At 34.0% G+C, this 27,518-nt stretch overlaps 2 protein-coding genes and 1 long non-coding RNA gene across 3 annotated transcripts; 2 read left to right on the forward strand and 1 right to left on the reverse strand.

Annotated features, from left to right (window-relative positions):
* Positions 1-613: 613 nt before the first annotated feature.
* LOC149899828 (acyl-CoA synthetase short-chain family member 3, mitochondrial) lies at positions 614-27,303 on the reverse strand. The gene is made up of 12 exons (XM_090113684.1): positions 27,112-27,303; positions 19,185-19,335; positions 17,516-17,660; positions 16,947-17,091; positions 16,528-16,624; positions 15,856-16,055; positions 14,923-15,154; positions 14,486-14,645; positions 2,786-2,933; positions 2,249-2,394; positions 1,673-1,904; positions 614-1,221 (listed from the first exon to the last, which is right to left on the reverse strand). The coding sequence occupies exons 1-12, from the start codon at positions 27,227-27,229 to the stop codon at positions 944-946; spliced, it is 2,052 nt and encodes a 683-aa protein (XP_089969810.1). The 5' UTR covers positions 27,230-27,303; the 3' UTR covers positions 614-943.
* On the forward strand, positions 5,788-6,759 carry LOC149899829 (uncharacterized). Its single transcript, XR_016457906.1, has 2 exons — positions 5,788-6,136; positions 6,569-6,759. It is a non-coding gene; the product is annotated as an uncharacterized LOC149899829 (long non-coding RNA).
* LOC149899830 (uncharacterized) lies at positions 10,016-14,086 on the forward strand. Its single transcript, XM_090113685.1, has 2 exons — positions 10,016-10,383; positions 12,837-14,086. The coding sequence occupies exons 1-2, from the start codon at positions 10,189-10,191 to the stop codon at positions 13,167-13,169; spliced, it is 528 nt and encodes a 175-aa protein (XP_089969811.1). The 5' UTR covers positions 10,016-10,188; the 3' UTR covers positions 13,170-14,086.
* Positions 27,304-27,518: the final 215 nt, after the last annotated feature.

The raw sequence follows: 27,518 nt of genomic DNA on the forward strand, positions 1-27,518 counted from the left end.
TAGACCATCTGTAGACACAGCCTGTATACCTCAGAGTGCCTCAGAACCAATGCTCAGAACTTACCTCAGAACAAAGAATTCGTTGTTCAGAGCTGTTATAGACATGCTGTAGACACTTATGGCGTATTCAGAAAGAACGATTGAAACTTATAAGTGCTTATAAGGGCTTATCGGCGCTTGTCAGCGCTGGTAACCCGCGCAGGAAAATATATGAACACGCGCCATAAAGAAAGTCGCCGATAAAGAAGTTTCACTTCAAAAAATGTGGTTTCCGCGCCAAAACCACAAAACGGACCGTATCGGATAGTTCCGATGACGTCATTCCTGTCTGTCACTGGTCGTGCTTGCCGTCCGCGTCGTTGGGTGTCAAAAATTTAAAATTTTCTCGACTTTCTACTTGATAATTTTTGTATTGTACCTAGGTAAGTACATATCTAGTTTGTAAAAATCACAGGTAAGAATGCATGGATTTTTTACTCTTTTTTTCTTGTTTTTTTTTTTTTACGTAGTAGGTATAAACAAGTGAATTGAATGAACTGGGCTGCCAGGAATTGAATTATAATTATTGGGCAATACAATTACATTTATTACAAAACAAATAAAACTCCGTTCTATAACTAAATAAATTTATTATGAACTAAGACTTAGATGATAACATTAACTTGTGCAGAGTGATACTAAATTAATTATTCTTTACAGTCCGTAGTAATTCCTTAAAATATTTCACCTAACAATTATTTACATTAAATAGTTTAACTACAATTATTACCACGTTACATTTTGCAGACGACATCTTGTTAATTTACGACTTAAATAAACCCCAAAAATAAATACGTACCTAATACGTAATCAACGTATGTTTATAAAATCTATGTAGCATTTTATATATTTTTTTGATAATTTTTAGTCATTGTACCGTTATTACACTAAATTGGGACTAAATTCAGAATTCGGGATCGGGTGCATCGATAGCGTATCCGCATTTTTGTAGAGCGATTTTTATTTCAGGGAACACTGAAGCATCTTCTATTGTGGCGGGAAGTTTGATGCGTTGTGAACGCGCCATTTTTGCAATGGCGCCGCGTAGCGCTTTGCCGGAGCGGGTGCGAGGAAGCGCGGGAACTGCGATCGCTTTCCTGAATGCCGCGATGGGGCCGATAAGATGACGGACGAGGGCAATCAGCTCTTGTGTTACTGTGTCTTCTGCTACTATTTCTTCATCTGTAAACAAAATATGAAAATTAAGAAAATGTCTCGAAGTCGAAAAGAAGAAGAAATGCAATTGTAAATTAGACACTGAAGGTGAGGCATTTTGTATAAAACATACGTTTTTCTATCAATAAGGTCGCATGTTTCCTGTAGAAAATTTGTAGAATGTTACCTAACTCATAACTGTTACTAACTACTCATACCTACATAATACATAGGTAACAAAACAGAATGTTTATAGATAAGTACCTAATAGGACTTATGATATTCCGTTTCGTTTTTTCATATTAATATCAACAGCTAAGTATCATGTATGTTTGTATTTGTATAACTTTCTTATTACCTATCTACGCACCAAATCTACAGATTGCCTAATCCTGACAGCTAGACAACTAACTACTAATATCATGGACTAATAGAATATAATGAAATTTTTTATTATTTAATTTATAATATAACTAACCATCCTGTGGCGGGCGCATCACATACAAGCACAAGGGCACATCTCCCTTAGTGGGGTCCGGCGCGCCGACCACCACCGCGTCAGCGACCCGCGCGTGCTTCAACACCACGTCTTCTATGGCCGCGGTAGAGAGTCGATGACCTGCTACGTTGATGACGTCATCAGCTCGAGCGACCACCCATACAGCGCCTTCAGCGCTTATCCAGCCTACGTCTTGTGTGTCGTAGTAACCCTGTAATTTAGAAACGATGCTTAGAAATCTTACAAAATTTAATTCGATTACAGAATACAGTCTACAATTATTTATACGTAATAGTATCTAACAGGTATCGATATGAATTAGAAGTCTAATTATTGTTGGTAAGTGAAACATGCTTAGTAGAGTTCTGCGTTTTGTTGTAACTTGTAGTCCGTATAGTCGTTATTATATTGTAATCATGAAAAAAGGGACTTATTGTATTTTTACTATAGAACGTGAAAATATTTACTTATTTGATTTACTTTTTAACCGATAAAATTATTGTTAAAAAAAATTAATAATAAAAATACTTACACCAATAAATCAAAATAACTTACTGGATAAGTTTCGAAGTATACTTTCTTGAATCTCTCATCAGACTTCCACAATGTTGAGGAGAAGCCAGGAGGCAAAGGTAGTTTCGATACTAACCGGCCGACTTCCCCTGACTGACATTCTGAACCATCTTCTCTGAGTACTCGTACTGTTAAATAATAGTCAAGTATGTCGTTATGTTTCTTTGCGTATTGTACATGTTGTTTAAATTTTAAAAGGACTTTTCCGTATTCAGAAATTAATTCAGTGAAATATTTAATGAAATGACGCGGGCGTTACAGTGAATGGTTAGCCGCGTCTGGTTTTACTTTTTAAATACATCCTATATAATGCTATAATTATACAATTAAGAAGTTAATCATTGAATGTAGATATTAAGAATCATTTTTATACTAAACCATTAAAAACCTCGTCTGAAAGGCCAGTAATTGTTTTAACAATTTTCTCCTGCAGGACAATCATTTACAGCTTATAATTAAAAAATTCTGCAGGAAACCAGCAATTCTTTAATATTTGGCGTGAGAAGATAAGATACTCACAATCATATCCAGGCACAGGGTATCCTGAAGAATGGGGCCTAATCGCATTGACCCCATAACCAAGACAGGCTGCTGTGATAGGCGAGCCCGATTCTGACTGCCACCAATGGTTCAGAACTGGCACGCCGAAGATACGTTCTGCCCAATGCTGAAAATGTTAACGTTTTCTAAGAATAATTGTAAGTACATATCGAATTTCTTCTATCGTAATGTTGCAGTTGTGCTCAACTGTCTCTTTTTTATTGTACTTCTATTGCTGTTATTTTAGTGCACAATAAAGTATTTTTGTTTATTTGTTTGTCATTTATTCAAGGTCTAAACTTTTCAATATCTATCGAATATCTCATTCATATAATCTTTGTAGTGGAAAGATAATAATAGAGGTTTTGACAGAACGTTTCTTACGGTCTGATCAATGCTGAATGTTTATTATAGGTATAGTTAGTATGTAGTAAAACTAGGCTAACAACTAAAACTAAATTATGTATAGCGATTTTTAAAAATTATTGAAATTTGCATGAAAATATTACTTATATAGATTGTCTAATCTAAAAATGAACGCCCCTCCACTGTGTTTACGCTCACATTCAAAGTACGTGTATAGACGCAATACACACAAATTGGTCTGCCTCATTGGTCGTTCAGTCCTCCAGTCCCGTCCATGCCCGAACGACAGGACCAGTTGGCCAACTAGTGCATAAATGACGCGATGCACGACAGAACGGACGTGTCATTCCGTACATAGCGCGCTCTCCCCGCCATACAATGCTAGGCACCTGAACTGATCGCCCGATTAGTTGACAAATCAGTGCGCGAGTGTCAAAGTTTGCAGTAGAATCGACGCGCGCACACATATAAAGTGGTTCAATAATTATTTGTCCTCACACATTGAAACAATTAAGTTTAGTGGAGGGGCGTTCATTTTTAGATTAGACAATCTTTACCTATTTCGTTTGATTTTTAATAATTACGACGGATGTTTTGTGTTATACGGCGTAGACAGGAGATTTTATACAGCATGTTTATATACCGCATAATAACCCATTGACCACCGTAAGGCCCGATCGGGGCGCGACACAATAGATTTTCTATTGTGTCTGTGATTCCGAGGACTGATGGATTAATAAGTTTTTGTTATTTACATACAGTCATTATACTCTGTCCATTATATTATTTGCTTTTTGACAGCTTCACGCCTATGTAGGATTGTATTGTCTATGTTAAAATGTCATACAAATAATTATCGTACTTCATGGACAGGTCCCGCCCACTTAGTGATGCCTACATAGAATTATTCAATGATTCGTCGATAGATTAAAATAATCGATAGAAATAGTCTGTAAAATATATCCGATACATAAAAACCACAGACATAGATAGACTACGCAAGTACCGCGATCTGTATGAAAACCAAGCGTGTCATATTTTTTGTACTGACCTTGACGCGTTATGACGTCACGAGCGCTTTTTAGTGATGGTAATTTCATTTTACGCTAAATCGATTAGGACGCCACTCCCGCGGCGATTCTAGTATCGTCCTATCCCATCGAAGTAAATCGAAAGAAATCAGATCAAACTAGATCTATGTCTAAGAGGTAATTAAATAAATGAATCGTAATCGATTACTAAATCGATTCAAGACAGAAAAATGATAATTACCATAGACAGAGGAATGATAAAATAAATTTATAAACCTTTTAATATTCTAACAAGTAAACTAATGTGTTTTAGCTTTTTCTTACATATGCCCATTGAGTTACCGTGTACTACGTACTAGAGAGGCCATCGAAAGAAAGTAATGAAACTGTCAATCAATCAATCTTTATGTCCCGTTGCATCAATCCATTTTTCTTTTATGTTCGGGTTACTTAGAAAACTGAAAAAACAAACATAGTCTAAGCAATAAGGAGTTTTCTTAAAAAACTCCCAAGGTGACACTTTAACTAATGGCGTCCATGTCATAATATTTATTTTTAGTACCTTTGTATTGAAATACTTAAAAGTTCTAGGTCAAGTCGTATTAAATGACAAAAAAATCTATGCCTTTTTTTCTGAAAAATTGCTCCTTCAAATTATCATTTTTCTGTTCGATTATAAAATCGATTAGAATCGAGAACTGTTGCATCAAATGAACATCACTAACCACAAAATTGGACAGAAAAATGAGAACAGAAAAATGAGAAGACGCTATTCATTGCTTGTTATCATACGACTCGATCTTTACCGTGCCAAGTAAAAGCCGCAATGTATTCCGAATCATTTCGTATGATTTGGTATCCGTGTTTGTCACGATCGTTTTCCACAGATATTCTTTATTTGATTTTAAAATAAATAGTGCATATTCTGATTAGAAAATTACTTACCGGTGGAAGGAAACATCTCTGCTAACTCGGCCACTCACAGCTGTGGAGTTTCTACAGTTTATAACGGCGTAATTCGGCATTTTACTTTATTCAGCTTCACGTCTTTCCTTGGCGAACTACAAGCGCGGACTGAGTGTAGGCCAGCGTCAAGTAAGTTTCATAATCTTAGTTTGGACACGGGAAGTACATACACTCGCTTAGTCTATCTTGATACATGTCTGTGATAAAAACTCTTCTATTATGTTATATAATTTAAACGTAAAGACAACTAAATTGTAAGATAGAAACCAATAAATAATAAAATATTAGTTTAGTTTAGTTTTAACATACAATGCATAGATATGTGGTCTTATTATTACATATCTTATTAGTACGTTTACGTTGTAATTATTATTTACGTACCTGATTCGATTTATGATAATATTTTGAATTTATAATTGAAATGCTATCACAATCGATAATTTTTTGAACATCACTTCTGGTATCACCCGTCGAGCTGTCAAAAAGCAATTCTTATAGCATCTACAGACGCTCCGATTTGGTTGGTGCCAACCATATTGGAACCGACATGGCAACCATTCCAACATTGCTACAGATTGTCCGACGGTTGGCCTTCCAACTGTCAGTTGACCATAGAGTAATATGCTCAGAGGAATAAACCTATAGAGTTCTTATATTGAGACAGAACAAAATACATATTTTCTAATCTACTTACTCTTAGTCAATAACAGCATATGTCAGATTGAGATAGCGATAGAGTATCTGCACTGTCTTCAAACGTAGCGCGCCGGCAGTCAGTTTGTTTTCCAACCAGCTGGTGGGCTCAGTGCGTCAAGTGTTTTTAACGAAATATTTAGAAAATATAAAGTGTATAGTGTTTCTTTTTATTTGTCAGTGTGCTAAAATGACTATTGTATGTTTAGCTACCGGCTATTACTAGTCGAATGGGAGTTTTGGATGAAAACAATGAAAAAATATCTTTCCATCGGTAAGTGATTTTCAGCAAATTGATAAATATTTATGTTCTAACCCTATTTGAAGGTTATATCAAGCGCTTTTTTATAAGTTTATGTTGTAACTGTAACATTTACCCACTTTATGGGGTTGTGGAATACAAAAGAATTAAATAATTTTTAAAAAATGTCACAATATTATCAAGTTTGGCATTTTGTTTACCACCGTAGTGTTGTAACACATCTAGCGTATATTATCGATTTATGACAAAAAATCTATTTCATATTAACGTTGATTTATTTATTTTGTTTCTTATATCAGATTTATATGTAGTTGTTGTAGCAAATAATTGATGTATATTTTCTACAGCAGGAAAATAAAAAATACCACGTGGTTGTTTTATTTTACTTATCTGTTTAGTTTGTTGTTTCTCTTTTAGATTATTAATAAATTCATTTTGTTTTAGATTTCCAGAGCTAAATAAGAAATGGGTATAAAACATGAGACGTGTAGATTGGACGCCGTCGAAATTTGCTAGATTGTGTTCACTGCATTTCGAGCCTGCGTGTTATCAAGATGGATACTCTAGAAGAATTGTGCAATCTTACGCTTACGTTTTTTTTTGTTCCTTTAGATAATAAATACATTTGTGTGTGAGTGAATTTTTATTTGGAAATTTTTTTACACATTTACTATAAATGTGTAACTATGTGAAAATTAAACGGTTGATTAAATGACAGTTCTCATAGATGAGAAACTACTATTGAAATACATACTTAATTGCGTTTTCAAAGAAAAACCCGCATAGTTCCCATTCCTGTGGGATTTACGGGATCAAAAGTAATTTTTCCAAATTTCATTGTAATCGGTTTAGTAGTATTCGCGTGAAAGAGTAACAAACATCCATCCTCACAAACTTTCGCTTTATTAGTAGGATGTAAGGAAAATGTTTTCTTTAAAACTATCCTTTTATGAACTTGTTAAAATTCATGCTGACTGTGCCTTTCTCCTCACTCCTTTAACTTTATTGATCTTTATTTTAAATTATGTAGTTATATTTCAAGTTTTAAAATTTATTTTAAAATATACTAGCTTTCCGCCCGCGTTTTTAAAGAAAATCCCGCACAGTTCCCGTTCACGTGGGATTTCCGGTATAAAACCTATTCTATGTGTGTATGTACAAAATTTCATTGTAATCGGTTCAGCAGTGAAAGAGAAAGTTATCTATTCTCGCATAATTTCGCATTTATTATATTCGTAGGATTAAACAAATAATGTATTCAACTGAAATTTATGATTAATTTTGTTTTTTTTTATTATTTATTATTTCACGAAACCGTAAATGCAAAATGCATTCACGATTTTATCGATTGAAGCACATCCCATCACTATCACCTTCTATCTATCTAAATACGTACCTATAGTAAAAATGGTGCCATGACTATGTTGAAACGTAGCTTGTAGTCTATAGCTATCTCATTCTTTCTTACGACGTTTTCTTTAGATAGAAAGAAACAAATATATGTAAATTGTATACGCTCGATACAAGTACTCTATAGGTTTATTCCTCTGAGGTAATATGTCAGTTGACCATAGTACGAAGAGAATGGGCTAAATTCTACTATAGAAATAGAGAAAATTACAGTCATATGCGGCTCTTATAACTTATTTTTTAAGGTTTTTAATGTAGCCGCACTGTCAATTTTTTTAATACTTCTAACATAATAAAATACACTTGATTTCTGGCATCTCTATTTGCGTAATCTTTGTTACTTAAGTCCCACAAACAGGGAAAGTCTTTATATAGTTCCAGTAATTTTATTAATATGTCACGTTCGGTGACCGTAACTCCCTCGGCGTTCATGTTGACGTCCTACACCGGCGGCGTTGCAAATGTGAATGAGCCAATTACCTATATTACTCTATGGAATGAGCCGATTTGGTCGGAACAAAGCTTCCAAACGTTCCAATTTGGTTGGATCGGATAGGAAGTTGGTTTGGTCGGTATTGCTGGCGCATCCGACCACGTCAAACCAATATTAATAATAATTATGTCGGACCGACCGCTCTCTACACTTTCCGATTTGGTCGTGGTCGGATGGTTGGCACCAACCAAATCGGAGCGTCTGTAGATGCATTTATAGTGGACAGACTATAAAGCCTCGGAACCACAGACATGTAACATGTCTGTGCTCGGAACATAATTTATATACCTACGTAAAGTTATAAACAGACGTTCGAATTTGGTACGGACCGCACCGTGACCTTGGTGCGCTCCGGACCATATTCGATCGTGTGTACAGTGGTCCGCCGGACATAATTATTATTATTGACGGTACGGTTGGTTCGATGGTTTTTTCATCCGAACTTGGTGCGGACCGTACCAAATTCGCGCGTGTGGACGGGCGATCGCACCGGACAGCGCATTAGTCATAGACTATATACTTATTACAGCTTTAGTCACAGTTCAACCGCCAAACAAAACGGACGTCGGTCGATCGTTATCAATGGCGATGGCGTCGGATGACGTGGCTAATACTGAAAAAAGATTAATAATATAAATTTTAGAACTCTACAAAGATTTATGATATGACTGCATATGTCTTAATGAATCCCTGTCTTTTAAATATAATTTTGCCCATTCTTTTCTCTTCGTTTTCTTCTTTTCAATGGTTGTAACTTGTACTTGTACTTGTACCAAAAGAAGCCTTGAACTGAGGTCTACATGTGAAAAAAATACAACATTCTAACCACGTATTTATTACGAGAAATAGATTTTCAAAGAATTCGGTTTGACTTTTAATGAGATTACTATGATCAATGCTCGAAATATTCACAAAAAAGGGAGATTAATTTGTATTAATTTGATATTATTGAATTGTCTTATAAATCTAAGATATTTTTTTTGTTCAGTTAATTTATTACATATAAAGATTGTAATAAATTAACCTTTTACCTACATATAATAATATATTGAAATATCGACTATAACTAACGACTAAAACAAACAAAAACTTGGTAATAGATAGATGATATATATAATTTTGTTTACTAGGGACAACCCTGACATTCTTTGAAAATCTATATCTCGTAATAACTTCGTGGCTAGAATGTGGTATTTTTGTCACATGTAGAACTCAGTTCAAGGTTTCTTTTGGTACTAAACAGAGCTTCTACTAACGCCTGCATATAATATAAAAAAATAAAAACGAAAATCAGTAAAAATTACAATACTTTCGCCTCTATCGACAATATCGAAAATTTCAAAAAGGGATAATTTGCGCCTTTAATCACTTCATATATTAGCAACATAATAAATTATCTAGTCACTAGTGTATCTATTTTTTTATACGAATTTATTTAGCTCAGTCGGCCGCGAAAATTCCAATATTTTAAATGTTTTTTTAAAAATCGTAAATTTAATCGTAATTTTTAAACTAAGAAATATTTTCTTTGTGCGGCAATGCCTGGACGGATAGCCGAAACCGATTGAATATTGAAACTGTAAAGGCGAAGCTGCAAATTAATTAAATGTAATTTTAAATTATCGTGCAAAGATTTTTATACATTCGCTTTAGAAAATGAAGAGCTATTAAAAGCTGTTTCTTCCAACAGCAAATATAAATGCCAAAAATAAATTTTCTCTATTTAACATTGCTGTTTTAATTATCTCCCGTAAAAGATAACTAAAACTCGTATTTTTGATGCTGTTAACCCTTAAATCCTGGCATCTTAAATACTGGCAACCCTAGGTGCGGTGCGGTCGTGTGGCGAGTCGATCGCACCGCACGAGTACGGTGGTCCGGTCGCACCAGTTCGAACGTCTGTTTATAATATTATTATTCGACCAAGCCAACTAGACGCTCGGGTGGAATGCGCTCTCCCCGCCCGCTTACCGCCTCAGGTACCGCGTTCGGCCGTTCGCCTTAGTACGGTTCGCAGCATCGACGCATTACTACGTTTCGCATCGCTAATTATTTCTGTACTTTTATTGTTAAATCGTTAAATCTTGTTGTTGACTGTTAAGTTTTTTGTTGTTATTTGTTTAAGTTTTTACTGTGTTTATATTCATAGACAGCCCTCGAAATGGGGAAAAATAAGACTATACATAGCGGAGAGCGAACGTTGATATTACGAGTTTTACATTTTTTTGAAGAAGAAAAGCGGAAGGGTGTTTTCGTAATTCCTGTAGATCAAGCAATAAAAAGGGCGTGCGCTGCTACTGGTGTCAGTAAAAGTACAATCACACGCATAAAAAGGGAAGAAAAAAAGATTAAGCAGGTAAATTATAAAGGGTAGTATTTAAACGAGTGACTGTAATTTAAAGTTTTAATTATCAAAAATAATTAATTAATAAATAAATAATTAATTAATAAATAAATAAGTGAGCGACTGACTGCGAGCGATGAAAAATTAATAGATCAGCAACTAACAAACATTAATTTGCGTTACATAAAATACAAAATGAGCAGCTTCATAATATTTGAGCGACCTAATATTAATTGTTTGAGTGACAAAATTACGCCTTGTATTATATTCATTATTTGGCATATGATTTATTTATACTGAGTGGCATTTCATCTTAATCGAGGTATTTCGAATAGAAAAATCACTTTGAAAAATACTATAATCACAGACTATAATGGTCAGAGTAGGTACTATCAGTTCAATTTGTTTTTGAAAGTTTTATCAAATAACTATTTGAACAATTTATTCTTGTGTTTTAGTCGCTCTAGATGAGCGTAATTTAGTCGCTCACTTAGTTAGTTCTATAGCTTTTAATTTATCAGCGTAGGTGAGGGTTGTTAGTTTTATTTTTGGACTCATTTTAAGCCAGTTTTATTACACAGTAAGTAAAGCGATGTTTCCAGGACAACGATAAAAACTTATGATAATAAAAATTCTTCAAAGCTATGCAGCGGTTAGCTTTATAGACTAGAGTAGTTAATTTTTGAAACAAAAAAAAATCGCAGTCGGATGAAACCCATTAGAAAAGGAGGGGAATATGATAAAAATGTAAGGAAAAATAAATTACGGTCAATCCGAGTTCGGGAAGCGGGAGGGGGGAGCTTTTAAGAGAAAAAAATGGTTTCTCTCGATTTCCGACAAAACTACAAGTCCTATAGAAAAAAGTTCAATGGCAAAGTTGTAGGTAATTAAAAGTTCTACAACTTTTGTATTCACAATTTTTTCACATAACCTAAAAATTTAGGTGAAAAATTCAAAAAACCAAGTTTTTGGTCTTTTATTTCTATCTAATTCAAAATTGATTTTTTTTCTACGAAATTTGGTGGAAACTTACTTTATTATGTCCCAAATACACTGTAATTTATTTGATTGAAAATATTTATTTTTTCGCCTTATTTTGAATTAATACCAAAAAAACAACCTAATTTTCAATCGAAAAGTCACCCGTCAAAATATCAGCTTTTTTCAAAAACTTGGGGTGCCTTTTATTCATTGAAATCTCTACTTTCATATGGTGTAAAAAAAAATAATCACCACCATAGTAAATGTTCTCAGGAAATGCATACAAACAGTCTGAAAATTAGCTTTTACTAAATCAGGCACACTTCTCGAACTACCTGAAATGTTTTTATCGACATCATTTTGCTTTTGAATATGCTGTAAAATATTAAACTTAGAACAGATAATTATTTTTCTTTTGAAATATTACCGAAAAGCCGATACAAGAGAAGATATAGAGTTCAAGAAGTGTGCCTGATTTAGTAAAAGCTCATTATCACACTGTTTGTATGCATTTCCTGAGAACATTTACTATGGTGGTGTTTATTTTTTTTTACACCATATGAAAGTAGAGATTTCAATGAATAAAAGGCACCCCAAGTTTTTGAAAAAAGCTGATATTTTGACGGGTGACTTTTCGATTGAAAATTAGGTTGTTTTTTTGGTATTAATTCAAAATAAGGCGAAAAAATAAATATTTTCAATCAAATAAATTACAGTGTATTTGGGACATAATAAAGTAAGTTTCCACCAAATTTCGTAGAAAAAAAATCAATTTTGAATTAGATAGAAATAAAAGACCAAAAACTTGGTTTTTTGAATTTTTCACCTAAATTTTTAGGTTATGTGAAAAAATTGTGAATACAAAAGTTGTAGAACTTTTAATTACCTACAACTTTGCCATTGAACTTTTTTCTATAGGACTTGTAGTTTTGTCGGAAATCGAGAGAAACCATTTTTTTCTCTTAAAAGCTCCCCCCTCCCGCTTCCCGAATTCGGATTGACCGTAATTTATTTTTCCTTACATTTTTATCATATTCCCCTCCTTTTCTAATGGGTTTCATCCGACTGCGATTTTTTTTATCTTTTCATTATTTTCAAAGGCTTCTACCCCAGTCTATTATGACAACGACTTACTTAGTCGTTGTCATAAAGCTAACCGCCGCAAAGCTTTGAAGAATTTCGATAAAGCAAACAATAGGTAAGTAAGTATCAAGGGTAGATTATGTGCAGAAAAATATAGAAATATATTGTTTACGTTAACAATACATAGTAAACACGCGCAAGCAATAAATACCGAAACCTTTTGTTTTGACACTCTTTCAAAATGACTCATTGACAAACAATTTTATGTTATAGAAGTTGTGGAAACATTTCTATAAGTAACTGTAATATTGCCGAATTTTATTTGAACATATTAGAACATCTGAGGCTTTAAGTCATCATTTAGTCTTCAGTCTTGCCAATCATGTTATTTTTGTTTACAGACAACATCGTCTTCGCCTACTGCAACAACAAGTTCTGAAGTGAAAATACCAACTCCAGGAAAGAAACGCCGCCGGCCACCTCATAATAAACTTGATATCGATGACTTCACAATTTCTTCTATAAGAAATATAATAAACAGTTTCTATACAGTAAAAAAGGAGGTGCCGACATTAAAAAAAATTTTAGCCGTTGCAAAGAGGGACTTAAATTTTCCAGGACAAAAAGAGTCTCTAAGGAAAATTATTACTGAAAAATTAGGTTATACTTTCAAAAAATGCTCGAATAAAAGAGATCTAATAGAAAAACCAGAGATATTCGACCAAGCCAACTAGACGCTCGGGTGGAATGCATGTACATATTTATCTATCTTTTGATTTTTAAGTACAGAAGTATGCATCCTGGTTTACGCGGGAAAATCATTTAATCGACTGCCACGTGAAAGAAGTCGTTGGCACAGCTAATTATAATTATCTAATGTGTTTATTAAGGCACTACATAATGTTCCTGGCCAAGTATATTTAAAAAGAAATTACCTACACTAATATAAGTATGTAAATTATTTAACATGATGTAGTCTAATGTCACAATGATATCACTTTTTTTTAACAAAACATGTCAGAGGCCAAAGTTCGGAAAGTGTCAACAATTAACATAATATGTAGTATATAAATCATCGTCATCGTTTATTTGTAATGATTTTTTGTATACTTTTACAAACGTGGACTTACATTAACTACGTAGGTACATATTGTAACAGAATTTAGTGTGACGGAGCTAATTCTGTTACATTTTTTTTACAGCATTTATTTAACTATTTATGATGATTTACATGTATGTAAAAACGTGCTATATATTATTGCACGTTTTTATATTTTTTTCATATATTTTTTTCTGCACATAATCTACCCTTGATACTTACTTAACTACTAAAAACCAATCGTTTTTAATTATACTTATCAAAATTCATAAGGCTTCATTTGTTGGTGACGATAAACTTGATTATAAATTCATTTTAATATATTGTATGTAGTAGTTATAACTTTCCGTTTTTTTTTTTCAAAATTAAAAAAAAAAAATACGTGTGGCACTCAGGGACTGCCGCGGTAAAGCTATTGCATGCCTTCAAGCTACACCTCCGTGGTCGTCGGAATGAGGTTTTTTCGTTACGGAATTTCTCGATTCGGTCCCCGCGCTCAAGGCCCGCGATAGAAGCTATGCAATAGCTTAAAAAACGAAAGCAATAAATTACATGGAAGCAATGACTAAAGACCGTCAAAACAATGATTAATTATCCAAACACGAACTTTGCTCTTCCTTTGTCATAATGAAAAATTACGTCATTTCTTTTTTAATTAAGTTAAATTAAATAAACTTGAAACTCTTTATTCACCCACTTTTATTTTTTGTAAACACATTTTACACAGGGTGTCCCGCCGCCGTTGGTGTACTATGCTCAATGGAGCTTATAGTTTAGCACTATAGTCTGGGTTTAAAGTTAAACTCTACTATTTAAGGTTTTGTAATAAGATGATATACCTAATTGTAAACATATTTGTTACTGAATAAATATTTTTAATTTTTTATTTTGATTTTTGATTTGATTTTGAAGACGGTTATGGTAGTGAATACAAACCAAATTAATACTCACTCTAGTCTCCTGGTCGCAATGTTCACCAGCAACAAAGATAGTCTTCAAGGATTTAACACAATATCTCCTCGCGTATTTCCCATTAGGATCAGCTCGCTTCAACACTCTGCACACGGTGGGAATCGTGAAGAGCGCGTTGACACGGTGTTGTTCGATTATCCTGGTAACAAGTGTTAATTTGTAAAGGTTTTTATTGGTTAAACATGAAACTTATGACGATAGAAAAACCTAAGGAACTATGTACTCGAGAATTTATTTATTTTTAAATAAGTAATTTGAATCTTTAGTGACGCAAATACTGTAAAGTAGTAAAATAATATTGCATTTAAATAAATTATTTCTTCATCGTTTTCAATTAATATTGCCAATATCCCATCTATGTATCTACACATTTATTCCTATCATTCACCAATCTATATAGATGTTTTAACTCTAACCTAAAATATTGCCCAGGATCCGGCGTCCTATCTGGTTTGCCTTCATACAGCACAGACGTCAGACCAGCCAGAAGGGGTCCGTAGCAGATGTACGAGTGTCCGACCACCCAGCCGAGGTCTGACGCCGCCCACCAGACGCCACGCTTGAGGCCATAGATTGAATGCATCGACCAGCAGACGGTAGCGGCGTGACCGCATGGCCGTTGCAGACCTTTTGGGTCGTCTGTTGTGCCTAAGAAATTAAAATTTATTAATATAGGTAACATAAAATCTTGATAATCGTAATAATAAAATAAGTCTCAGTATAAAATTCAATATAACCAATTAAATTCGATAAATTGTGTCCTTTAAGTATTTTCTGAACCTTATTATTCTTGATTAGTAGGTACTTTGTATACAAAAACAATTTTTTACATCCACATAAAACGCGAAATAATTATATTTCTACTCAATTTTTTACAGATTTGAACTGAATTAACCGCATGCACTTCTATACGCATAAAAATTTTATCAACCGATTTATTTTTTATCGCGAAGTTTGATGAGCGCTAAAATTACCCTACAATTTACTTCCAATAAATTCAAATAACACTACATGATAATATACCTACTAGGCTCTTTCATGTTTATTTCACCTTAAAAAAGCGTTTGTGCCGAGCATACGTGTCAGAAGTGAAACTTGTTTGGCAAGATTCAAAGATACCAAAATCGCCTTACTCCATGACGTGCGGTATTGCTATGACGCGATCATGAAATTTTACTGTCAACGCGCCAGAAGTTTCACTTCAAAAAAATATTCCCCTAATATTTACCTGTACGGTATTAGGTATAGTATCTAAATTGTTCTTATAGTGTACTCAAACTGTCATTGAAACTGTATCTTATGGAACAAATAAAGGTTTATTTATTTATTTTATCTTATGTAATAATTACCTGATGTGTACAAAATATACAAAGGCTCATTAGCTTCCAAGGGCACGCAAGGTACTGGATCACTTTCCATAGCTTCCTCCCAACAGATATCCCTGTCTTTCTCCAGGGGACATTCTAGAACTCGTCGTCTTTGGTATATGATGCAGCTACGGGGCTGGTGCGAGCTTTGGCAGAGCGCTTCGTCTAATATGTCCTTATATCTGAGGAAATAAGACAATTAACTTCTAAATGCATTGTGAGGAACGTCAGCATTTTTTGCGCAGTTTTTGGCGAGTTCGTCAATCTGTATGCAAAATTATTATCATTCGATTTTCGACACGACATAGTTGGTTATATTTTAACTTTTAAAATTTTAAAGTTAAGCCCGATTGACGATACCAAAGAAAAGTTTTTGTTTCATCTAATATCTAATATATATTATAAAGGCGAAAGTTTGTAAGGATGTATGGATGTATGGATGTATGGATGTTTGTTACTCTTTCACGTAAAAACTACTGAACCGATTACAATGAAATTTAGCACACATATAGAGGGTAACTTGGATTAACACATAGGATAGGTTTTATCCCGGAAATCCCACGGGAACGGGAACTATGCGGGTTTTCCTTTGAAAACGCGGGCGAAGCCGCGGGCGGAAATCTAGTATAAAATAATTGATAAATGATAACTAACCTCACAATCTTGTTGGGCTCTACGCCACAACTTGCTGCAATAATGACTGTTGGTTCTGCGTGTTCTATCCTTGTTCTTAATTCTCTTGCAGCAAAACCTAAATAATCATATTAAAAAAATAATAAATAAGTCGTATGACGTATAAAAATTGCATTAATTGAAATCGTTAAAATATTTGTTAATATATATGAAGAAAATGTGCATTTAACTAGTATTTTATATAGGAAAACAATAATTTTCTAGACATTTTGCAATTATTTTACTTAGATTTATTATAAAGCCTTGAAACTCTGACTGGAAATTTTCTTTTGAAGATAATCCATATTAGTTATAATTATATTCCATTATAATTAAAATACTTGAAATTATACTCACAGAAGTTTCACTTCAAAAATATATAACACAAAGGTTCAACAAACCCCCAAACACGACGGAGTGTATGCCACCAACTCTGTTAGTGGCTAACATGGCGATGACTGCTTCGGGAATGAGTGGCATGTAGATCACCACGCGGGAGCCACGCGTCACACCGAGGGAAGCCAACTTGCCGGCCAAACGGGATACCTAGGTAAATAATAAAAGAATAATAGTTATGACCTTTATTTTTGGGCTTCGGTGATATACATTTTTATTGTAGTAGTATAGAAAATACGTTTTGAAAATAGTAGCAAATAAACAACCAATACAATGAATTATTGTTTTATAAATCTTTTAGAAGCTTTTACATAATATTTCCACTTATGGAAGCTATTAAATGTAGAAAAATTACAAGGCAGGTAATGTTAGATGTCTAAATTGATAAAATAATAATTCCCCAATGGGTAAAAATACTTTTATTGAGTGTAAAATAAGTGATTTGTTGACTTCTTTTTCTCGTTCTTTTCTTAAGGAAAGGAACTTTTAGAAATTAGAATATATCTTTAATATGCGTTAAGTATGTATAACTGGGTGAAGTCTCCTCATTGTTTAATGGTAATTAAACTCTTACCTGATTCTGCAAATCGGAATATGTGATTCTCTTGACTGTGTCTGTGAGGGGGGAATCGTGCACCAACGCGACCTGGTCTCCCCTTCCGTTTGCTACGTGTCTGTCTACTGCGTTATAACATACTGACATTTCACCGCCGACGAACCTAAAATCATTTTATTGCAATTTACATAAATCGAATAATCCAAATGTTAAAATTAAGTTTTAAATGATAGCTATCGCCTCGTCTATATTATGTCGTGGGCAAATTTCATATAAGTACAAACAGCGACGTAAGTTTCTAAAAAAATCTCAGCATTTTGTGTTACAAAATATGAAAAATACAAACAAGAAGAACCACCAACATAAATCCAACAGCCAACTATGAATTAATTACTGTAGATAAATTAACATCAGTGGTCGATTAACTATCAGGTAGGGTAGGGTTTATTCTGAAATCTAGATACATATTTAAATGCAGCCTTAAAATTCACAATCGTAACCCAATATTTATTTATTACTAGCGGTCCGCCCCGGCTTCGCCCGTGGTACATATGAAAAATAGATGTTGGCCGATTCTCAGACTTAGGGGAGACCGGGTTTGGTTGTCTCACGGGTTGTTTGTCACAGCGGTCTTAACACAAAACTGAACTATCGAATAAGTCTGTTGAACAGCGTGGCAAGAGCGATACAGTGAAAACGCTGTCCTAACTTCGCGTCAGACCGCTCCGATCTGCCGTGAGGGCCTCACACGTGTTTATTGTTTTCGCACAGCAAAAGTAAATTTTTGTGCTGCTGTGTCGAACCTCGTAATTATACGTTCTTGTTTTACAGTAATAATCTTTCAGTTCATTTGATGATGATGAAATGTGTTTTATAATATCGTAGTATAGTTTTTTAGATATTCATTGATCGGAATTTATTTTCAATTTTATTTTCATGAAACGTGTTATGGGGCTCGTTGTCACAAATTTTCGGGGGCTGGTTGTCACCTATCAACCAGCCCCCTGTATGCGAGATGACTTTAATTGCGTTTTGAGGTTGTTTGTTTTAGCCGTAAATTTTCAATCAACACCGGAAAATCACCCTAACAAACCTGCTGGAAGTCCATCTGTCCTTGATGACTCTATATTGACTCACGATTATTATTGTTTGCTAAAATTGTGATTGATTAATATTCAGACTGAAATAAAGACCGTAGACACGGTTTCATTTGGTTAAGAGTTCTTAATTAAAAATTATTCCGTAAAATTATAAGACCAAAGTGTGACTTTCTATTTATAAATTGCCTGTTATTTAGTACGTGACTACCTACCCTAGGCATTGTGACAACCATGCCTGACCCGGGGTTATAAGTCACATTTTTCTTTAGAGTGAAAATACAAAATATTTCTACAACTGATAATATTACACAAAAATACGTTTATTTATTTTGTAACAGAATAATTACACTATCTTTTGGTATACAAATATCATTCCTAAACAACGTATTTTGGAAGTTACATAAAAAAAGATAAAAATGTGACTTTCATCCCCGCTCTCCCCTACCCGATATGCACAGAAAATTTCATGAGAATCGGTCCACCCGTTTCGGAGGAGTATGCAGACTAACATTGTGACACGAGAATTTTATATATAAGATTAAATTAGACTAAAAGGCGGCAAATCAATAAATCCGCAAATAACATACCATTTCGTAAAGGGTGGGTTGCTATCATCCAACACCTGATCCCAGGGCCTGGTCCAGTCCAGCTCCTTGCCAACATCTGACCAAAACGCCTCGGGGTCCTCCAGGGACCTCTGGTAGGCGGCGTGGTACTCCGGCGTCAGGTCATTGTCCGCTGAAAATGTGGCGTATTAATATGACGAAAAATCGTATGTTATTTTTGCATAAATTTGTGATTTATAAGAATAATTAGGGAAAGTGAATACAATGAGAAAATTCCATAATTTTATTATAATTGAAACAAATGAATAATTGTGCGGTTCTAGTCAGAAATAGTGGAAGGGGCTTTTCCATCAAAGATGTGCTATGCAACTGTGCTGCGAACTTGTAATACCTACTAATAAGGCTGTGAAACTTTCTGACCGTTTCCACTGATGTCATTTATTTATTTATTTTTTATTTTGATCCACTGATGTCATCGAACATATCCATTCAAAAAACACATCTTAGTTTGCGTACAACATCCGCGGGCAATACAAAATTTTCGAACGTGGATAATCTATATTCTATAATAATTAATATTATAAATAAGGGAAACGACATAAAAATAAGAGGTAACAGGTGTGAAAAAAAGTTATCCCGCTAAAAAAGTGCCTAGGCAACGCATTATTTAACATTGAACAAGAATAACACTGAAAACTGAAAAGGTTATCATTTCTCAATAAAATATATGGAGAGTTCATCACGTCCCTACTTCATACTGCTGCACTGCGCTGCAGGTATTACAAGCCCTAATTTACGAAAAAATATCTGATAATAATAATTATAACCACAGTATTACAATATTCTTTCCTAATATAACTAAGTAAATTGTTAAAAAAAAAATTCTCATGCTATTTTAGATTCGGAACAGAGATATCGTCAAAGAACTGATTTATGACGCCATTAAAAGCTGTGAGAGATGAGCACATTAAAACATTTATAAAATGATCCATTAGGAACACCAAGTGAAAGCTTACGGCACAACTACCACATAGGTACTGGACATAATTACGAAAGGCAGAAAAGTTAGATATCTACATCTACACTAATATTATAAAGAGGAAAACTTTGTTTGTTTGTTTGTTTGTTTGATTGTAATGAATAGACTCATAAACTAATGGACCGATTTTAAAAATTCTTTCACCATTCGAAAGCTACATTATCCACGAGTAACATAGGCTAGGTTTTATCCCGGAAATCCCACGGGAACGGGAACTATGCGGGTTTTTCTTTGAAAACGCGGGCGAAGCCGCAGGCGGAAAGCTAGTGTGATAATATGTCGAATGTTAATATGCCCAGCGATTCACTGCAGTGCATAACAGTACACTATGGTGAAGGCTGATAACCAGCTTTTCGATGGACGAATAGAATTTACAACACCAAAACCAAATAAACGCATCCCAATTTATTTATTTCTCAACTATAGATAAAAATTAAAAAAAAAATTAAAATTAATTTAAATCTTATTCAAAATTTTAACTCAAATCATAGCGTATTTTTTGGGCTAATACGACTGATTGTTATATTGAAACTAGCTTCCGCCCACGACTTTGTACGTGCATCCCTGTTTTTCCCCGTTCCCGCAAGAATTTCGGGAAATCCTTTCTTAGCGGATGCCTACGTCCTAACATCTACCTGCATGCCAAATTTCAGCCCGATACGTCCAGTGGTTTGGGCTGCACTATATCTGCAGTCACCTTTGAGTTTATATATATAGATGAACTCTTTTTAACTCGATCATCAATTGATGAAAACTGGTACCTAAATAACCTTGTAAATAACTAATAATACCTATGTGATTAATTGACGTCAAGTTTGTTACGACATACTTAAGGACGTCATCAAGCGCGGATCCAGGGGGGGGGTCACGGGGTCATGACCCCCCCCTGGGCTAGGTCCACGACCTAAGTGGACCACTAATTTAATATTAACTTTTTTAAATTAACAAATTAAAACTGTTCAACATGATGTTTTTATTGAATTTTGAGACATAAAAGTAATATAGAACAATGAAATCAATTACAAACGGTAACGGAAGAGAATATAACAAAAATTATAGAAAAAGTTTATTAGGGTCGACCTGTGGTCGTAATTTAAGGACAAATAACAGGTTTTTCGATTAAAAAAGAACCATAACTGCGGAATAAAGTGTACTTAATGGTAAAGTTGTATGTAATTAATTTTTTTTTTACAACTTTTGCTGTTACACTTTTCACACAAAACCTCAAATATCGAAATATCCCAGTTCGTGGATAAGACATAAAATAGGAAATTTTTTTTTCAAATGAACACTATAAAATACAGTCAAATTACAACAAAAAATCGGCCAAGTGCGCGTCGGACTCGCGCACCGAGGACTCCGAGCAAACATATTTTTTCATTATGTTGTATCTTACAATTTTGTTTAAAGGATTTTTTTCTTTATCTGTGCTTGTAAGTGCTTAAGTCGTTGCTTTTAACCAAATTTCAAGACTGTGTTCACGGGAAGTACCTTGTAGGATTTGATTGATGATTCCCTTGCAAGTAGTTGCGAATTACAGAATATGCGGCTCTAATTGCTTTTTCTTCAGATTGCGTTGACATAGAATTTGAATTAAATAACAGATTTAAGTTATTATAGACCTGAGTTCTGATGTGAATATCAATTAAATACATATAGACGTTCATGAGTAAAGGGATTGTAAGTTTAAAATTATTTAAAAATATATTTTTATTTAATTTAATTAAATAATTAGGGTTTTCGCAGTTATTACTACATCTGTGCTATAACACGATACTTTTTACTCAATTTCAAGACTGTGTTTACGGGACAGGGTGCTCCCTGCAGGTATTGATTCCCTTGCTAATGTCGAAATCTTACGGTCTACGGTCCCTTGATGCTGTGAAAAATTCAAACGTTTTAGCCAACGCAATCAAAAGATGCAGCTGTAATTGCTGAAATTTTTCGACACTCCCTAAGAAATCAAAACCTACAGGGTAGTTCCCGAGTACACAGAGTCATAAAATTTAGTACAATCAAACGTCTTATAACGCAGACTAGCTTACCGCCCGCGGCTTCGCCCGCTTTCTCTAAAACCTTATAAATTATATACTATTCCTCTTGAATCACTCCATCTTTAAAAAAACTGCATCGAAATTCGTTGCGTAGTTTTAAAGATTTAATCATACATAGGGACATAGGCACAGAGACAACGACATTGTGTACTAATTGCGAAAAGCATGAATTTTTCCTTAGATTATAATATAAAAAAATATTTAAAAAAAAATTTAACTTACAACCCTGTTACTCATGAACGCTGACATGTATTAACTTGATATTCATACCAAAAACTCAAGTCTAAAATACCTTTACGCTATAATAAAATCAAACTTCTATGTCAACGGATCAGAAGATACAGCCGTACATGCCGAAAAATTTCGCAAATTTCGACATTCGCAAGGGAATCAAAACTCAAAACCTACAGGGTACTTTCCGTAAACTCAGAATCTTGAAATTCGGTACAAAGCAATATCGTATAGTACAGATACAGGAATAATTGCAAAAAAAATATATTTTTCAAGTTTGTCTGCCTGTGAAGACTGAAGACCCTTTTTCTCAGGAACGCGTGGAGGTATCAATCTGAAATTCATACCGAATACTCAAATCTACGGTTCCTTATAGCTGTGAAAAAATCAAATTTATAAGCCAACGCAATCAAAAGATACAGCCATTTATGCCGTAAATTATCGCAAATTTCGACATTATCGCAAGGGAATCAAAATCTATAGGTATTGTACTACTTCCTGTGAACACAGAGTTCTGAAATTTGGTTAAAAGCAATGTCAGCACAGATGGAGGAAAAATTGCTAAAACATACATTTCATGCTTAATATCAACATTCGCAAGTGTTGCCAGGAATCAAAACCTACAGAGTACTTCCCGTGAACACAGAATCTTGACATTTAATCTTTATTTAAAAGAAACTTACGTCTTATAGCACAGATAAAGGAAAAATCGCAAAAAGCATAAATTTAATATTAAAACCTATAAAAATGTTTGTACGGGACTCTTGGTTCGCCAATCCGACTCGCACTTGACCATTTTTTTAAATCTACGTATCAATTAAATTACCAAAATATAGCTTTTGAAAATGGACCACGTCTATGTGACCCCCCCCTGGCACTAAAGCTGGATCCGCCCTTGGACGTCATTGACCTTTTATGCTAAAATGTTGTATTGTTTACTAACTTTTGCCCGTGGCTTCGATCCCATTATACCTATAGGTTTCGTCATTTATGATTATTTCCTTGTCCTTGACAAAGTGTTTGTTAAATTTTATGATGACTCAGTAAGTATTAAGGTAAGTGAAAGACTTATGGGGTAACAAATAAATTTTTTTTTTAAGTTTTCGTTATTAACATACTTTTAAAAAAAATGGTGGAGGTTCTTAATTCGTTCTGAGGATTTTTATGAAAATATTAAAAATAGAAGAAAACCCAGGATCTTGTCCAGGATCTATCATAGACTATCAACTAAGTACCTATGTTACTTTTAAGTTTTAAAAGATCATCTCTTGAACTGTATAATAATATCGCGATTCGCGAGACTGGTTAGGTATAATATGGCTATAGTTTCGTCATATTATTTCTATATTTTCAGGCAATTTGCAAATCGGACTTTGTCGTCTTTCCAAATATCCAATATCTATAACCAATGTTTTCTATACTAACTAACTAGGTACCTAAGTTAGTACTTATTGAGAATTTTTTCAATTCTTTAAATTTTTCTCTTGTATAAAACATTTGAATGCTTAATGTCAAATATACCTACTAATATTATAAAGCTGAAGAGTTTATGTTTTTTTGCTTTCTTGAACGCACAGTTTAGGTATCTCAGGAACCACACGCCCGATTTGAATATTATTTCAGATAGGTAGTCTATTTATCGAGGAAGGCTACGGCATCTAATGTTAAATTAAAAATAATAAGCATACCTAATTCGATGTCAAATGTTTCACTTAGTTGATCTAGTTACCAGACATTAGATATAAAGATATCCTGATTTTATATGAATAATTTATGTGTTTACCTTTACATCCTTATTTACATCAATGATTTATGATATTATATATACAATTGGTTTACATTGTAATAAAACCTAATTATGTAATTTAACAATGGTATATTTTTTTACTTCTGACCAAATTTATGGGAAATATCGAAGAATCTTAATAAAAAAAAGGTTATGAAGGTACCTAATATACCGTAATTTTGATTAAAAATATTATTTCGTTTTTTGTGTTGCCGCGTCTTTCCAAACTATACAAGGCCAGTACGCAACGGTGTGAAACTAATCACGTATAGTTTGGAAATAACTTTTTTACAAAGTTCTTCCAATCTATACAACAGCAGTACGCAAATACTTGCAAATACTCGCGTATACTTTGTAGTGAAGTAAGTAAGAATAGCGCTCCAAAACATACAGCGCCAGTACGCATGCGGACTAATCGTGTATGTTTCGGAGTAAGCGCGGCGTCTCTCCATTGCTCGCGTTTATATTATTGTATTGCTGTTTTGAAATCTATTATTAAAATGCATGTGTAATGTGTATATAATGTTGCGTACTGATCGTATATTTTTTGTATCGAGGATGCTTGTGTCTTCGTTCCCGACTATACTGCACGACTTACAATTGACAATAGTGCTAAAATGTAAGAATCTAATAAGTCCAGAAGAAGACGGTTGCGAGGCGACGGAGCCCCGCTTCGCGGGGCTCCTATTTTTGTGTAGTTAAAAAAAACACGAACCTAACCTAACCCATAGGTAACCCTTATATCTGTTACCTATTTATTTTTCTAAGCTTACCTAATAATATTTTTATTCCATATTTTACTGAATCAATCAAGAAGAATAAAAGTAGATAGATATAGCTGTACAAGTCTTTGATTGCCTATATATTTGTTATTTCGCTCAAGCGTAAGTGGTGTTAGCTATATTTAGTTATACATATTTTGCGTACTGATCGTGTATAGTTTGGAAAGAAGAAGCAAGCATCCGCTTTACAAAGTATACACGATCAGTACGCAAAATTCGTGTATATATTGTAATAACAAACTTAAAAACAGCATTACAAAGTATACACGAGCAGTTTCCTATGGTTGCGTTCTGGCTATGTATAGTTTGGAAATACGCTGTGTTGCCTCAATTGAAAACCATAAAAGTTAATTACAACATATAATATGTAATCATAATGTAGTTAATCGCTACATTGTTTTGGAAGGAAAAAGCAATTTTATTTACTACGTAAGCATATAATAATACTCATAGGTAGGTATGTACTTAATACATCGTGTAAAATATAGTAATACTTAATTGTGCTACAGCCCTTTGATTATTTTGTGTTTATCTAGTTGCATGTTTGTGCAAAAACTCAAAAAAAAAACTATAAAACCGTTTTTAAAGGTGGGTTGGTAGTTTACCTATTCCTGAGTGACAGAGGTAAGACCATTTTGAATGCCAGTTACCTAAACACAGTACCTAAAACAATAAAAAAGACACGAGATTTACATAACACGTGTACGTACCTATATCTAGGTACACGTGAGTCGTGACATTGCATTTTATATAATTGGTTAACATTTCTTCTATAAAATACAAGTTATTTCTACAAAGATTCATCATTCATGAGATTGTAAGATAAGATCAAATATTTATTTATTCAATTAGACTTTTTCTAGAAGGACTTAAGACTACCTATAGTTTTACTGTGGCTAAGGATAAGAGCCAGCAAGCAAGCAACTATATACATATGTATTTTGCGTTTTTAAATAATGTCAGCATCATTCAATGATAGCTATCTATAGTTTAGTTAAGTATGAAACTATATCTAAGATATTTCATATACCTAACCTATTAGAAAACAGACCACGCGTCACTAAAATTAAAACTAGAAAATGTTATGTAGTATATTAGAATTGCCCCAGTCCATTGGCACTTTTAAATAAAAGTACAAACACATTTCTTTGTCCGTGTAACAGAGAATTGATTTCATTTTACTGAATATGTTAAATTTAGAACAATAAAAGTTTATCACGGAAGTTGAAATAATTCGATGGAATAAAATTTAATGGTTAATTTAAAAGTAGTAGAAATGTGTAAGGTAACAAAGTCTTTGTATTGAAAAGTATGAGACCATCTGATCATGCTTACTAGGTCGTTCCGACACCGATAAGCACTATCACGTGGAGTGGCATAGGTAGAGCCGTAGAGCGTGTTGCTTTCCGATCCTGACACGTTCCTATTACGGTCATAGTATGGTTCTTTAGGATTATTAATAATATAACTACCTTTGTCTAATTAAAACTGAAGCTTTCAGGCAAAGATACAAAAAATATGGAGTACTTTGACCTCGGAAGATGGGTAAATGCGCTTGTTTTATTTAAAAGTACCTCGTATTTGTATGTAGGTACACACTGATAGTTCCGTTAATAATAGTACGTGAGATAAATTTAACAACCTTATTTCTAAATATATTAAAATCAACACATTCTATAAAAACCTTTCCTTCAGCATTCATTATTAGGTAAAGGGTTATTTTTATTTACAACAGTTTTTCATCACTACCATCATCATAATCTCTATTTACAAATCACAATTCTGTAAAGTATGGATCTCACGCTACGCTCACGCACGCTTTTGTAAAGGACTAGCTGCTCCGAGCGGTTTCACCCCCGTGGCTCCACCCCTGTTGGTCGTAGCGTGATGATATTATATAGCCTATAACCTTCCTCGATAAATGGGCTAGGTATCTAACACCGAAAGAATTTTTCAAATCGGACAAGTACTTAGTTCCCGAGATTAGCGCGTTCAAACAAACAAACAAGCTCTTCGGCTTTATACTATTAGTATAGATTAATGGACCATCACTCACCAAAGCTCTCCAGATCCGCGGCTGTTACAAAAGATTTCTTCTTAAGTTCACTAATCGAAGCCTCGAATTTGTTCTTTTCAATTTTAGAAGCGACGGACCCTTCTCTTTCTTGATACATCTTAACGCGCGTCAGTCGCGATTTAAAACTATTTTTTTTATGGACACCACGGTTCAAGTCACCAATGTTAACTGTATTAGTATCCGAATCCGATCGAATCGTATTCATACTACATCATTTATATTCTGTATATGAATGAGGAACCTATGAACCCACTGAATTATTGAACAACTTACTGAAAAGAGTTTGACGTACAACGATTTTTAAAAAGAATTGTATCATAGATAGATCCCCGATAAAGCGTTCTATTTAAAATGTTAACAAATACTAAAAACGTCCCTTTGATCCG

Source organism: Colias eurytheme, chromosome 20 (assembly GCF_061535395.1).
Source record: "Colias eurytheme isolate Ceu_HAF_F1 chromosome 20, ilColEury1 Martin Lab GWU primary, whole genome shotgun sequence".
NCBI classification, from domain to species: domain Eukaryota; kingdom Metazoa; phylum Arthropoda; class Insecta; order Lepidoptera; family Pieridae; genus Colias; species Colias eurytheme.